Consider the following 15,105-nt stretch of genomic DNA (forward strand, 5'->3'; position numbering starts at 1 on the left):
AGAACAAAGAATGATCAGAAAACCACAGGTTCCACGTGGCTGGTAGTGAGAATGTGAGGGACAGTGGTGAGAGAAGAGACTTTCAGAGATGTGACCAGCAGCCAGCTTATTGTGAAGTTACTGTGAAGTGTGAGGGAGTTTGGACTTGGTCCTGAAAGTGTGAAAGGATGTGACCAAGATTGGGTTTTAGAAACATCACTGGCCACTGTTTGGAGATGGAATAGAAGGGATAATTTCTGAGAGACAAGGAAATGGAGTAAGGATGTTCTGGGCCAGGTGGAGAGTGGAGAGTGACAGTTGGATGAAAAAGGAGAGGACAGATTTGAGAGCTATTGTAATGTAGGACTGAGAGTGTTTAATGAATGGTACGAAATAAGAGCAGGTTATGCCTATGTTTCTGGCTTTAGCAGTTCAGCAAGTGGTGGTGCCATTTTTGAGAGAAATTTGAAACCAGTTATTAAATTTGTTTGAACTGGTGATAGGTAATCTTGTCTTTGTGTTGGAACAGACTTATTTAAAAATTATTCGCAGACTAATAAGTCTGAGGTTTGTGGGATATTTTTTAAAAGACAGGAACAAAGTGTAAAAACTATATGGGAAGTAAAAACGGTTTTACCGCTTTCAGGATATTCATGTATAAGTCACAATTCAGACACGTTTTCTCTTTTGTCTTCTAGGCAAACCGTACTTGCCCAATTTGCCGAGCTGATGCTTCAGAAGTCCATCGGGATTCAGAATGACCAACCTAAGAGCACAAATTTGGTTTGGGTGTTCCTCATCACATGTATATATGGACTATCCATTGAACTTAATCTGTGTGGCTTCCAGCCCTCCCTTTACCAAAAGGGTCAATGGACCTTTCTTTGCACTGTGTGACTTAATCAACTATAAAAGCTTACAAGTAGTCTTCACAATTATGGGATTGTTATACTAACCGTGTGATTGGAACTCCAAAGACTTTTTCTTTAGCTTAATTTCGTGTGTGCACTAACATTCCCTGGTTTTTGTGTGATCATTCCGAGTGTTGCTGCAAGATTACAGTGGACGTGATCTTTTAGCATGTGCTTTTATAAAAAGTGGTAGCTCCAGATGATATAGCAATCTACCTTATATAGAGCCTTCAGAAACTGTGAGTGGAAATGAATGCAGTGTATGACTGTTGGTGATACATGTATCTGTGTGTGAGAGTGAGTGTGTACAACCACTGTATGAGGGCATGGTAGCTAACGAGTGTATGAGATCCTATATACCAGCATGTACCAAGAATGTGTGTGTAGTTTAATTATGCTGCAATGTATAATCTGGTGTGTTATTTAAACAGCACTAGTACTGTACACTGGTTCTTCCCTTGTGTTTGCTGTTGCACACTGATTGCTAAGGGTGCATCAATTACAAACATTGAATACTCCCGTCCCCTTCCTTCCCCAATGAATGGAATGAGAAAAGCCTTCTTCCTTTGCTTCAGGCAGCTGTCACCTTCTCTTCATTGGTGTTCCCAAGTGGGTCACTTAGGAAAAAAAAGTGTAACAGATTCTCACTCCATGAACTTGATTTTTTGATTCTGTTGTAAAAAAAATTTTTTTTAATCTCCAACTCGCTGTTTCCAAAAAGAAGGTGCAATATCATACATCATCAGTTAGCAATATTAGCATTTCAGTCAGTGATTTGAATGTTGATACTTTCTTGTTTTTTCCTTTACATTTCCAGTAAGCTTCTTACAGGAAGTACTCGTGATTTTTTTTATTTTTTTGATATTTAGATTTGTAATCTATTCTGAAGATATTTGAGTAATATATTTCTAAGAATACCACTGGTCCCATGAAATCTCACCTCCTTCTACCAGAACAAAATCTCTTAACTCAGCTTGACTTTGATACATGTTGTGTTCAAGCTCCCATAGGCAACTAAATTGTTTAAAGAAAACTATATTTCTGTTCATATTCATTCACCTGCCAAGGTCCAATTCTGAAAGTTGTCTAATTCTTCTCTCAGTAAATGTGCTTCTCATCAAAACCCTCATTTCCAGGATGGATCAAGTGCTGTGACAGCTCAAGTTCCTTAGACCTGATGTGTTTTGATGTTTTACTGCTTCTCTCTTTAATTTTTGTTTGAACGAGAAAAAGTTAATATAACAGGCATCCAGAATACTTGCAGTGTAAATGAAAATTTGATTTTTGTATAAAAATAATGCTGTAAAACAGGAATTGACCTTCATTTAGTTGATCTGACATAATACAAAGCTGTGTGGGTCTTTTTTTTTATATATATATAGATAGATTCACTGAACATAATTCAGATTGTTTAAAGTTGTTTTTCCAGCAGTGTTTATATCCCTCTTGTTCTTTTAACGTATTCAACACTGTCTGCCTCAACTTGGAATTGATGTCATTGCTTGTTTGCATAGCACAAGCTGCGTGGTTCCAGCCAGGACTGTGATGGCTCACTGCCAGCCTCACTCAACTTCCAGGTGGCTCTGTGTCCGTTTTCTACTCATGACAGTGTTAACTACTTGTTACTGCCATGCTACTTGCCTTCCCTTGAAGTCTATAAGCTCATCACAGCTTAGAGTTCAGTAAAGTCCATTCACACAGAAGCACAATTTTGCCCTTTTCCAGACACTGTTGCCTCTATCTAGTCATACAGATAGGATTTTGCATACTTTCTCTTTGCCCTATACTTGTCAGTGCATTGGAAATACATCTGAACAGTGGTAAAATGCACACGTTTTAAGTCATTAGGATATCCCCCACCTGTTCCTGATGAACAAAAGTGTGTTAAAGACCAAAATTATTGGCCTCATCAGCTACATTACAAATTACGTATAGTTTAATCTTTATTTTCATTAAGAAATCATGTTTAAAATGGCAAAAGCCCATCTTATACATACTCTTTTATATAGCTGCAAAAAATTTATATCTGTACAGATCTAACATAACACTACTACACTCAGTATTCATTTTATTGAAGCATGCAAGTAAAGCACTTTTTCTAATTTATATAGATACCTAAGTAACAAGGCACATTGTACTAATGACTAGGAAAATTAGCTCTTTCTTCCCTCCCTCTGACGATGAATTCTTGTCATTTCCCTTTTCCAGTAAATTTTGAGAGGCAGTTGGCAATTTTAGAGGCAGCAGGGTCTATTTCGGTAAAATCCTGAATTGTTGCACTCTTGTGACTGATCTCTCTTTGGGAATGTCTTTGCATGGGGCTCTTAGAGATGTGTGCAGACTTGCTGATTAAGTGGTTAGTGCATATTAGGAGCATACATGCATGTGGTCTAAACCAGCTCAGACTAGTCACAGTGAGCAACTTTGTGGCTAGCAGAAGAGAGTACAGGTGACAGTGCCCAGCTGTTGCCACCTTGGCTGGTGCACCAGGTGGCAGGCACACATTGGTTTATTGCCTTCCTCTTTCCTCCTAAATAACATTGGCTTTACCCATCTTAACTCTGCTGTGGGTTTGGGGTTTTTTGCATGAATTATCATCTTTGTTTTTGTTTTGTTTTTTTTAGCTACCCCCACCCACCCACCCAAACAGAACAAAACAAAACGTAAGTCAAGGCCTTCAGGTATCAAGATCTCATTAGAATTTTCTGCCCTGAATTTTTTTTGAACAAAATCTAGAAAATGTGAAAGCATATTTAGATTTTATACACTCTGAAATGTGATTTGTTAAGATTCTTAAATTTGGGCCTCTTACAATATTTTGATGAGATCTACCAACTTACTTAAAGAGAATATTTTCATAGATATCTTTAGGCCTTCATTAGAAAGCTGTTTTCCCCTGTTGGTGTATTTGGTTACCTCACTTGGCTGTTTGTTTCAGATTATGAAAGCTTACAGGGGTATTTTCTGGAATCATTTGCTGAGTCATTTGCTCAAATCATACTCCATTGTATCAGTTAACATATAGTTTTAAATGTACTTATTATAAATATCTGTAACCAAATCATTTGAAGGCTTGATAAATTTTTAACAAAGTTTGTACATTTTTTATGAAAGTTACTAGTAATGCTTTACTAAGTAGTGCAATGAATTTTTATTTTTAATCCCTGTGCCCAATTTTGGAGTTGAGAGGGTTGTTGGTAATAAATGTATGTACACTTAAAACAGGTGTTGTGTTTCATGTTACTGTGTTAGGGAAGGGTAGTGGTTATGTGTGCATGGAGGGAGGGGCAGAGGAGATTTCCAACAGGAAGATAGAGTTGTTGAGCTACTAGCAGCCAGATTTAAAGTCTATTAATTCAGGTGTTTCTGCATTTTTGCAAACATCTTAGAAGCACAAAAGCAGCTAACATCATAATATGATACTTGTTTATATCTTTGAAAGGGCCAAGATGGTAGCTGAATATAGCCACACATGTGCCATAAGCTTATTGAAAGTAAGAGGTAAGTAGGTCATTGAACTTCTTTGTATGTTAACCATAAGATGCAGGAAGTAAGATTACAATAGATAATTGGGCAAATTTGTCCATGTTACTTGCAGCTTAGTCCAACTTACTGTCAACATAATGAGCTTCTGTTGTCATTTGCATACATGTTTAATTCCTTTGACTAGAAAAGGGAGAAAAGTAAAAGTCTGCTCATATGTATACTGACTTTGTTACTTGAGAAGAAAGGTAAAACAAAATACAAAAAATTGAGGTTAAATAATAGACCCAGTTTTCTTTCCTTGAAAGAAAGCAGCCATTCAAGAGTGTTTGTGTTGGGCTTTGAATATCTCAAGAAACCCAAAACTTAGGGCTGTCTTAACGGCCAAGGCAATTAGTGCTCAGTAAATTTCCATACACTCCCTTGTCTCGCTGCCTACACTACACAGGATTCTCACCTGGCCCTGGCTGGCTAGCTCACTACACCTGTGTGGGCAATAACGTTGCCATACACTGAGTCACTGCCTGGAGAGAGCTCTAGAAAGCTACCAGACTTAGAGCAGATTTTCTGGGAACAATAAATAGAGGTCCTTAAATAAGCTGTAAAATGTGGACTCCATCAGGATTTCATCTTGGCCAGTTTCTTTCTTCCTTTAATAAGTATTTCATTTCATTTTTACTATGCTCTGATAATACTAAACCTCAAGTGTGCCAAATATGCCAATTAAACATCACTGTCTACAATTACTTTCTTCCTAGATCACAAGACCTGATATGTACCAGAAGATAAAATTCTTGTGAATGTTTGTGGTCAGTTCACTACCAAGTTTTCAGGTCTTGTGTGTGCTCATATATACTAATGAACTGTATATAGACAATGCTCTGTAATAGAAGTGTGATTAGCCATATATGCAATCAAAAAATTTTTAGTAGCCACATTGAAAAGCAAAAGAAAACGGTTGAAATATTTCTAATATATTTGTCTTGCCGATGGGTTTCAGCCCTGGGCAAGTTCACTGTGGATTCAATGTGACCAAATGACAGTAAAACGTTCTTGGGGTGAAACGGTAATACTCAACTTTATTTGGTGGCAGGTCAGTCACTAAAATCCCGTTCACTCAGAGTGAGTCTGCATGCAGCAAGCCAGTCTCTGCCTCTGGTCCTCCCTGCCTGCCCAGCCATCCAATGGGCCTTTCTACCCGCACAGCTGTCCCAGTCTCTGTCCTTGGCGCTGCTGCCACTCTGGCCTCTGCTCTGCTCTCCTGCAGCCTTACAGCCATGCCACTGTGTCACCCAGAGCACTGGGCAGAGCTCTTGATATAGAGTCGATAGCAACATATTGTCCATATATGTGTAGTGAACTAGCCAACCAGGGCCAGGTAAGAATTCTGGCTATAGGAACTTTAATTTTATCCACAATATTTAAACCCAAAATACTGCAATACCTGATCAGTTATAGAAAATTATTGTGATGTCTTCTACCAAGTCTGTGAAATCCAGTATATATATATTTACAGCATATCTCAGTTTGGACTGGCTGCATTTCAATGTTCAACCGCCTGTGGATGAGTGCCACCATGTTGAATGGAATAGGTCTAAATTGAGACTGCAGAGTTACCCGGTTTCCAAAGAATGGAACATTATTCTTGATACCCCAAGATCTCTGAATTTCATTATTGCATGCCTTAATATCACAGTATGATAAATATTTTACTCCTCTGTATAGTTGCATATAAATTTTGTGGCTATATTCCAGTATATAAGTAATAAACACATAAAAAGCTAACTTAGTTGCTGTGAGCATCACATAATAGCTGGCCTAGGTAACATTCAAGAACAGTTCCTTGTCTGTCAATAAATTGTGTAATAAGACATTTGCGAGCACCTTCAGGATTCACAGCTACTTAAAAGATTATTTGCCAGTCAGAAAACTGATCATTCTGAAGAACTGAGTAGGAAATCTTCATTGAGATGATGGGGTTCGAGATGACTGGGATTGCTCACAGTGCACATGATCTTAACCCTTTTCACATGGTTTTCTCTACCTCCCAAAATGTCAAGCAGGAAATGTAGGAATAAGAAAGACTGAAGGAAAAAAAAAATGACAGCCAGGGATACTGAGTGTCAACTCACAGTCTGAAAATGTGCAAAATCAGTATGGATGTTTTCCCACTATGAGAGGAAGTGGATTGTTCAGGAAGAAGGAACCCACATTCCTTTAAGACCTCTGCTGCTTAGTCTACACAGGGAAATCACATAGTGGCTAGTTAGTAACAAGACCTGTAGCCTACACCCAGCTCTAGGCCAGTACCTGGCAATGTCTACAATAGACACATTCATAAGCTGCTTTCTTAGCCTCCCATTCGGGGTCAGAACCCCTTCCCCACAGCTCCTTGTTAATAACTGTAGAGTTGCAGTTTAACAGCCTCTTCCCATTACCCCAGTCTTTTCATTTTTGGATAAGAATTTCTGTGTTACCCAACCTTCTTAGTTTTATCTTCTAATAACTAGTTTTCCAAACATGGGCCAAGGAACATTTATAAGTGCAAATTTAATCTTTTTAATAATAGACATTTCTGTAGTCTGTGCAAGCAATATGGTACCCACATGTTCTGGATGGTTCTTTTTCTTCCCTTCTGCTTTTGGACATGTTAATACTGGACTACAGCTTAATCAGAAAAATAAACTACTTTTTTAGCGAGGCCAGCCTGGCCAAGAAAAAATGTATCTGTGGTGATTCAGGCTTAGAATGCCCCCATTTGGGTAAGAAAATAAATTGCATTTACTGAAGTGTGGCAACTTGTTACAGCAGCCCTACAAAACTGAAACATCCGGGTCAATTCTGAAGCTGCCTGGCATCCTCTGGTGCTCAATAAAAGCTTGTGGAGCACAGTCAGGCTGTGAATACTCCTTAGGAAGGACTCGAATCTTAAAGATACTGGGCTACATAATCTAAGCTACTAGATTTTAATTGGGGAAAGAAGTCAGAAAGGAAAAAATGAGTTCAAAATAGGTTTATTTCTATTACCCACAAAATGAGATTCGAGTCCTTCCTAAGAAGTATTCACAGCCCCAGACTGTTCCACAAGTTTTTATCGAGCACCAGAGGATGCCAGGCAGCTTCAGAATTGACCTGGATGTTTCAGTTTTGTAGGGCTACTGTAACAAGTTGCCACAAATTCAGTAGCTTAGAACAACTTTATTCTCTCAGCTCTGGAAACCAGAAGTCCACAGTCTGCTGCCAGAGTTGGCTTTCTCTGAAGGCTCTGAGGAAGAATCTTTCTCATGCCTCTCCTCAGAGTAAAGCGCTTTTGCTGGCAGACACATAACTCCAATCTCTGCCTCTGTCTGTATGTGGGTCTTCACATTGCCCCTGTGTCTCACATGTTTTCTAACTGGACGGCTCCATGAGTCTACATAGAGGTCAGCTATAAGGGGTGCCTTAGGAAAAGCCAGTTTTATCACATCTCAGTAAATCATTTGACTGTTCCAACAAATGAACTCAATCAAAACTCCAGAATTTCTTGAAAAGCATGACCAAAATACTTTTGGCCTGGGGAATGTTAAAGGGACTCATTTCTACAGCCAAAGATAAATCTCGGTCATGGACTCACTAATTGACTCAAACAGCTTCTAGTTTATCCTTGAAAATAAGTTAACTATGAAAATTACGAGTGCACCTCAGTTAAGTGAACAAGTAATGTTTTTTCAAGGAGAGTGAAGAAATAGGAACAAGCCTGCAACCCATGTCCCAGATGTACAATTTGTCGCTTTGTTCAATCACAATCTCTGATGAATCCTGAAAGCATGGTAACTTGAAGCAGCCAGACAAAAGGCCTCATATTGTATGATTCCATTTATGTGAAAAGCCACAGGCAAATCTACAGAGACAAAGATTAGTCGTTGATTGGGGCTGAGGGTGTACTGTTGGGGTTTACAGCTAAGGAAGGTTGACTTTCTTGTCAGGGTAATGAAAATATTCTGTAGTGATGATGCACAAATTTGTGAATATATCAAAAGTCATTGCTGTATTCTTTAAAGGGGTAAGTTGTAAGGTATGTTAATTACATCCTTATAAAGCTGTTTTTAATAAGCATGATGTCTACCCAAGAGACTACAGTTAAAAATAAATTCCATTTGTTGGTGAGGATAAGAAGCAACTGGCATTCTCATTCACTGTTGATGGGAATATAAATTAGAACAACCAATTTAGAAAACTGCTTGACATCTACTAAAGCTAAGCATACCCTCATAACCCTGCAATTCTTCTCCTAGGTAGATGGACACCAAACAGAAGTGCCTACACCAAAAGGCATAATGTTCTTAGCTATAATAGACCCAGACCAGAACCAATCTAGATTTTTATTAACTACTGGATTGATAAAAAAAAATTGTAGTTGGGCTTTATGGTCGTATTTTATACAGCAAAGAATAAACAACTACACAGAGGAACATGGATGAATCTCAACAAATACATTGAATGAGACACAAAAGGATACATACTGATTATTCCAATTACAAGAAGTTAAAAAATTTAAATGATCTATGGTATGAAGATGCATGATACTGGTTATCCTTGGCAGGGGTTGTAATGACTGAAAAGAGTAGACGGTGAAAGGAAGGGCATGTGGGCTGTCAGTAATTTTCTGTTGATCAATGTGCTTGATTATCCAAGTGGTTCAGTTTGAGAAACTTCACTGTGCTCTGTACTTAACGATTTGTCCAATTTTCTGTCTATATAATTTTGTAAAATTTTGTTTTGAAGAATAAAGGGTAGATCCCACTCCATGGTTCATTTGGTAGAAATACAACTATACAAAGCATGTGGACAAATGAGTTTTTATCATCTTAAGTGAGCCATAACAAGTACACTGATATCCCAAAGTTGCATGGCTTAAAACCTAAACAAGCTCTCCAAATCAAATGCCTCCCCGTCCAAAACATAGGTGTTCTGAACTTGCAGTTAAGTGTGAGAGCCGCAGTATGCCTAGAATACTGCCTCCATGCCAAAAGATAAGTATTAAGCAGGACATGCACACCAGGGGGCACTGTTGTACAAAATCAAGTTCCAAACAAGCCGTTCAAATTGTTTATATTGAGGTAACATAATGCATAAATCTTAGTGTATATAGCCCAGTGAACACATTCATGTAACCATCTGAAAGCCTCTTTTTTTTTTTATCTGAAAGGCCTCAGAATGTATAGGATTGATGTGGTTATATATGTCCAGAATGTGCTTTAATGTTTTCATTTACAGAAATCATGCTTAAAAAATCTGTTCCAGCAGTGACTGTGAACGGGTATGTGGGGGGGACTTGGTGAAGGGGGGAGCCTAGTAAACAATGTCCTTCATGTAATTGTAGATTAATGATACCAAAATTAATTTAAAAAAAGAAAAGATAATGACCTAAAAAAAAAATTTGTTCCAGAATTGTGCAGGATCCCTACATCTCAGAGACTCATTCCTTCCTAAATAATGTGTTTATTCCAGACCATGTAGGGTTTCTAACAGTTTAAATGGCTGTTGAATGTTTATCTTTCAGCTGTTTTCTGTTTTGTTGTATTATGAAGTGCACCTTTGTTTAGTTTTCAAATCAGACTCCCTCTATATTACTTAGACTGATTCCTGCATATGAACTCCACTCGCATGCCCGCTGCACTTCCACAGGCTCAAATGAGATGGGGGCTAATACATCTGCCAAGACCTGCTCCTACCCATCCCAAGTTTACCAGTGACTTGCTAAGTCTCAAATGAATGCTTTCTGGTCTGTCTTGCCCAGACTTTGTGCTATGTGACCCAGCTCGTTTCTCATTTCTGAAAGCTGTTTTCGGTTTCATGATACTCTTCCTACTCCATCCTCCTTGTTTCTCTCAGAGTTCGTTCTCCCAGCAGCTTGAATTTCCTTTTCTCGGTCTGCCCCATTAATAACAGGGCTCCCTAGGATGTGTTCCTCCCGTTTTGCCATCTGCATACTCTCCATGGAGTCCCTGCCTCCTCTCCTACTGATTCACTGTTTTATCAGTTCCCATGACTGACAGATTCACATCTCCAGTCCCAGCTTCTCCCCCAGAGCTTCTGCCTGTGTTTCCAGCTTCCTCCTGAACCTCGGATGGGCACTCAAACTCAGTATAGCCAACTAACTCATCAGATTTTGCCCAAATTAGTTTTCCCTCCTGTATTCTCTATTTACATTGCTGGCCCCCACCATCCACCAGACACCCCAGCCAGAAACATCCTTGACTCATTCCTTTTCCACCTCCTCTACGTCTAATCAATTGTCCCTTCATCTCCCTCTCCTCCACAGCCCTAATTCAGGCTCCATCATCTGCGTTTTCAAGATCTTGCTTCCAGCTTTGCAACCCCCTCATATTCAAACTTCTCCACAGCCTCCAAACCGAGTCATTCAAAATACAAATCACTTTGTCACATCCCCCAACACCCCACCTCTCCCACCAGGCCCCAAACCCTTTATGCAGGACAAAGTTCAATCTTACTAGCATGTTCTGCTCTGCAACAAAAGCCCTCTACCATCCGCTCCTGATTGTGGATTCAGTTTCAGTGCTCAAGATCTCTTTGCCTTATATTTTACCCTCTGACTGCATCAACCTGCTTACTGTTGCCCAGACATGCTGTGCTCTTTATGTATTTTCTTGTGCAGACCCATCTGCCTGGAAGGCTTCTTCCTCCTTTTCTCATGACCCAACTCTTCCAGGAAATCCTTCCTGAACCCCATAAGCAGGTTGGATGCTCTACCCCTCCTGTCAGAAGCTGGGCCTAGCCATTTCCCTCCCTCAGTGTGTTCTAACACCTGTTCTTGCAGGTTTTCACTGGCCTGTGAGCATCTGGAGCCTGCACCAATGCATCTTTTTACCTTTAGGGCCTAGCACAGAGTCTGGTATGTGGTAGGGGTTCCAGAAATGTTTCTTAAGGAATAAAGACTGGTGGATTCCCTGGCCTAAATGGTTAGGTGGCTGGTGGGAACAATCACCCAAGGAATGAATCTTGCAGGAAGAGTAGGTTTTGACAGAAGTGAGGATAGGAGAAGAGTGTGTGTTTGGAAGACGAGGACCAGGCCTTTGCACAGCGCATGCTGGTGTGCACACATGGGCAGCTGTACGCCAGGCAACAGAATGATGGGCCAGAGCTCCAAAGAGAAGCCTGGGCCATGAGGAGCTAGAAGCATTACCTTGTGTCAGCCAAGACAAGGCTGACTTCAGGTGGCCTCAGGAGGGAGTCTCCCCAGCGTTGACCAGGACCAACTCCAACTTCTCCAGCCACCTCCAACTGGAGGATGCTGATCTGCACCAGGCTCCACATGGCTCTGAATGGCAGGAAATAAACAGGCACTCCTTTGCTGAGACGTACCAGAGAGAGGCTGCCATGGCTGCCCATGGTTCTCCCAAGTCTAAGTGAACCACCCTTCCTGAATTTGAGTACCAAATGAATTAGGTTCAGGTCACCATTAACCCAAGCAGGGGAGCACGCCCCACATACTTGCCACAGGCCCGAGGAGAGCACAATCGGGAACATGCCCTGGCCTGTGCACAGAACCCAAATGCCATCAGCTCCTTGGCCACCCAGGGCCCAGCAAGGCCGATTGTCCCCCAGGGACTGGCACATCATGACTTCCCAGGAGGAAATGGCCCAGAATTTTATCACACAGCAACAGAGGCAGGAAATAGGCCCCAGGCAGCTGCCTCCATAAGCATCCTCAATCTACTTTGTGAGCAGTACAGCAATCAGTTGCAGGGGCCACTTGGACAAACACCCACAGAGGGCAAAAGTGGGTGACAGAAGGTATGTTAGGGAGAGTGCTGTCGGAGATGCTGGGAAGTCAGAGTATAAAGTGAGGGAGGAATTCGTTAAAGCCAGAGTGTTAGGGAATGGCAGGATAGAATAATAAAGGAATTCCATTGAACAGCTACTCAGCATGAGGCACAAGCCCTGCCAACTCCTCAAGCCAGTGTCACCTGGCGTACAATGTCTGCTTGGATCTGCACGACATGGGAACTGAGTCCCTACCACCCAGACTTTGGGGAAGCCGCAGAGCACTGCGAACTTCCTGTAGGTAAAGAAGGGAGACTTTCCGGCCGGTTACTAAAGAGCGTGACTGTAAACTGCATTTCCCGGTCACCTAGGCAATGGTCATTTGCAAGCTCAGGTCTGAGCTCTCAGCAGCCCCTCCCTACTTGTCTGAGGTAGGATAGAGAATGAAGGTTAAAGCTGAAATCCGGAAGATTAGATTAACAAAGCAAAGTAATAAAACCACTGGAAAGGTGCAGAGACTGCGTTTAAGTGAGAAGTTTAAGGCAAAAAGGAGCACACTTGAAGAAAGGGGAGTGTGGACTAGAGAAGAGGCGCCCCTGAAAGGTTGGTAAAAGGTTTAAGATTGAAAGGTTATGCACCTAGAAAGTGCAGGCGACCTCAGAGAGAGGAGCGCCCTGGAAAGGTTTGGGGTTCCCCCTTTTAAGGATTCTTCAGGAATGTGACCAAGGGCTGGTGATGCAGACTTAAGTGGTCTTTTGAATATTTAAATTAACACAAGGAACTTTACTGCTCTGATTTCTCTCTGGGATACCAGAGTCTTGGTCTGGGAGCATATCAAACAAGGCTGCCTGCCCAGCCCCCAAGGTGGGCTGAGCTATGGTCTGTTTGCTAAAGAGGAGGTTAAGAATCTTACTTAACTTCCTGGGTATTAAAATGCAATCTTATTTTTAAGATGGAATTCTTCCTGCATTTTACCATGTTTATAGCTGGGCCTGCATGATTAACACAGTAAAGACATGGGCTATGCTGAGGTACACTCCTTTTCTGGGGAACATTCAAACATTCCAGACTAAGTTACTCCTGGCTTTTGAGTTTTAATTGATTAACTCTGGGTCTTTTTAGTGGACTTTCCTGGCCTTTTTCTCTTTCCACCCCACTCATACCTATTTTTCTGCCTAACAGCTATAGGCTCAAAGCTCCTACCAGTCACCCGTCTGCTCGAGGCCCCCTGATGGAGTGTACGGAGGAGGTTTGCCCCCTGCTGCTGGTGGGCAAAGGAAACACTGCTCCTGGCTTGTCCATTCAGGGCTCCCTGACCTAATTTAGCTGACAGCTACCCAGAGTGGCCGTTCTGTATGTCATTCCCTGGCCCATGGATTTGCCTCCTCTGGGATTTTGGAACTGATGGAGAAAAAGGTTGACTTTGGTAGCCACCTTTTCTCCCTCTAGGCAGGGAAGAAGAGAAAGTCTGTCTGTGGGAAGAAAAAAACGGCGTGGAAACCAGAAAGGAGCAGGGATGAAAGAGAATCTTGGTGAGTCTCCAGTCCCAATTCTGTCCCCCTGCATCTCAGGCCTCAGGCTCCATGACACAGCCCGGGCTTGTCTCAGCTAACTCACCTCCAGTGCACTGAGAATCTAGTGAATACCAAGAACATGCCGCTAATCAGGGATGTGCCAGTGGGTGATTCGCTTAATTTCTTTGGGCATCATTTCCTCATCTATCAACTGAGGACAAGATCCTTCACAGGATCAAAGGAACCAAATTAAATAACATAGCACAAGTGAAAGTGCCAACAATAGCACCACCCACATGGCAGCATCATGACCAATGCCCTTCCTGTTCACTCCTTTCCCGGGAGACCACAGGCACCCCTAAAGGTCTGGAGAGAAGATTCTGGAATCATGCACACATTGGCGATAAGTGGTTGAAACACAAAATTTAATGAAAAATCAATCTTTTGCTCCCTAAAAGAGGAGAAGCACTCATTGTCTTCTAAAACTGAAGATGCAGCATCTTTCTCTGGACCGGGCCCTTGGGTTTGCAGATGTAGATATTTTTGCCTTATGAACATTTTTCATTACCTACTGGGTGTCTGTTCCCTTGTTCCTTCCTCAGAGTCCCTAGGCACCATATGTGGTGGAAGGAGGAAGCTGACTTCAGTTCTAGCTTCAAGGCGGGCCCAGGGCGGTTAGAGCCAGTGTGCACATGCCGTGGTCCTGGGCACAGTCGGGTTAGAGGAGGCCACGGAGTTTAACCAGTGCAAGTTAAGGTGAATCTCCAAGTCTTCCATAGAACGGTGACTCAGAAATGCTCTCTGTACCCCTGGGTGTAAATGTGGAAGAATGCACCCCTTTTGGCTACTGATAGTCATCCTATAGGAATGGAAGTTAGCCTCAGGAAGAAGGCAAAGCAGAACTGGAAAGACATGGGCCTGATGACCCTGGCAACGCTGCCTCCAGCAATCCCAAAGCCGACACCCGTCTGACCTCTGGCTATTGAGTCCCCCAAACCCCTGTTCAATTTGGCTTTTCTGTGACTGCCAAAATGGTGTCATAAGTGATAAAACCATGCAAACATCTCTGGAGTTCATGATTTCATAAATATAGCCATGTGCTAAACAGTGCCATGTTTAAAGAGAAGCAGCACTAGTACTTGGGTTGAAAGATCACCTGTTCAAATCTTTTCCTAATCACTGGAATTTCCTACCCCAAAAAAAAATTACCCCAGGGCAACTCCTCCAATAAACGGGTTAGCGATCACCCAATAGTCACCCAAGTTGCCTCTGTCCTAGCGCCTCAGGCACCAGTGACTCCTTGCAAGCAGACCTGCACTCACCCTCCAGCCCAGATTCCTCAGCCTCCAGCGCCCACTGGCATCCAGACCCTGGAGCTGACCACGCCTACAAGGGCCCCTGCCACCACTTCCTCTCTACCTCCCATTAGTCACCAAGTCAGTTTTACCTCC

General features: G+C 41.9%; 1 protein-coding gene across 13 annotated transcripts in view; it reads left to right on the forward strand.

Annotated features, from left to right (window-relative positions):
- RNF38 (ring finger protein 38) overlaps window positions 1–4,112 on the forward strand; it is a 138,049-nt gene extending 133,937 nt beyond the window's left edge. For all 13 annotated transcript variants that reach the window (XM_036996549.2, XM_036996550.2, XM_036996546.2 and 10 more), the window contains one exon: window positions 678–4,112. In XM_036996549.2, coding sequence (XP_036852444.2) covers window positions 678–740 — 63 coding nt within the window. In that variant the 3' untranslated portion in view covers window positions 741–4,112. The remainder of the gene's footprint in view (window positions 1–677) is intronic.
- The last annotated feature ends 10,993 nt before the right edge of the window (window positions 4,113–15,105 follow it).

This window comes from Manis javanica, chromosome 2 (assembly GCF_040802235.1).
Source record: "Manis javanica isolate MJ-LG chromosome 2, MJ_LKY, whole genome shotgun sequence".
NCBI classification, from domain to species: domain Eukaryota; kingdom Metazoa; phylum Chordata; class Mammalia; order Pholidota; family Manidae; genus Manis; species Manis javanica.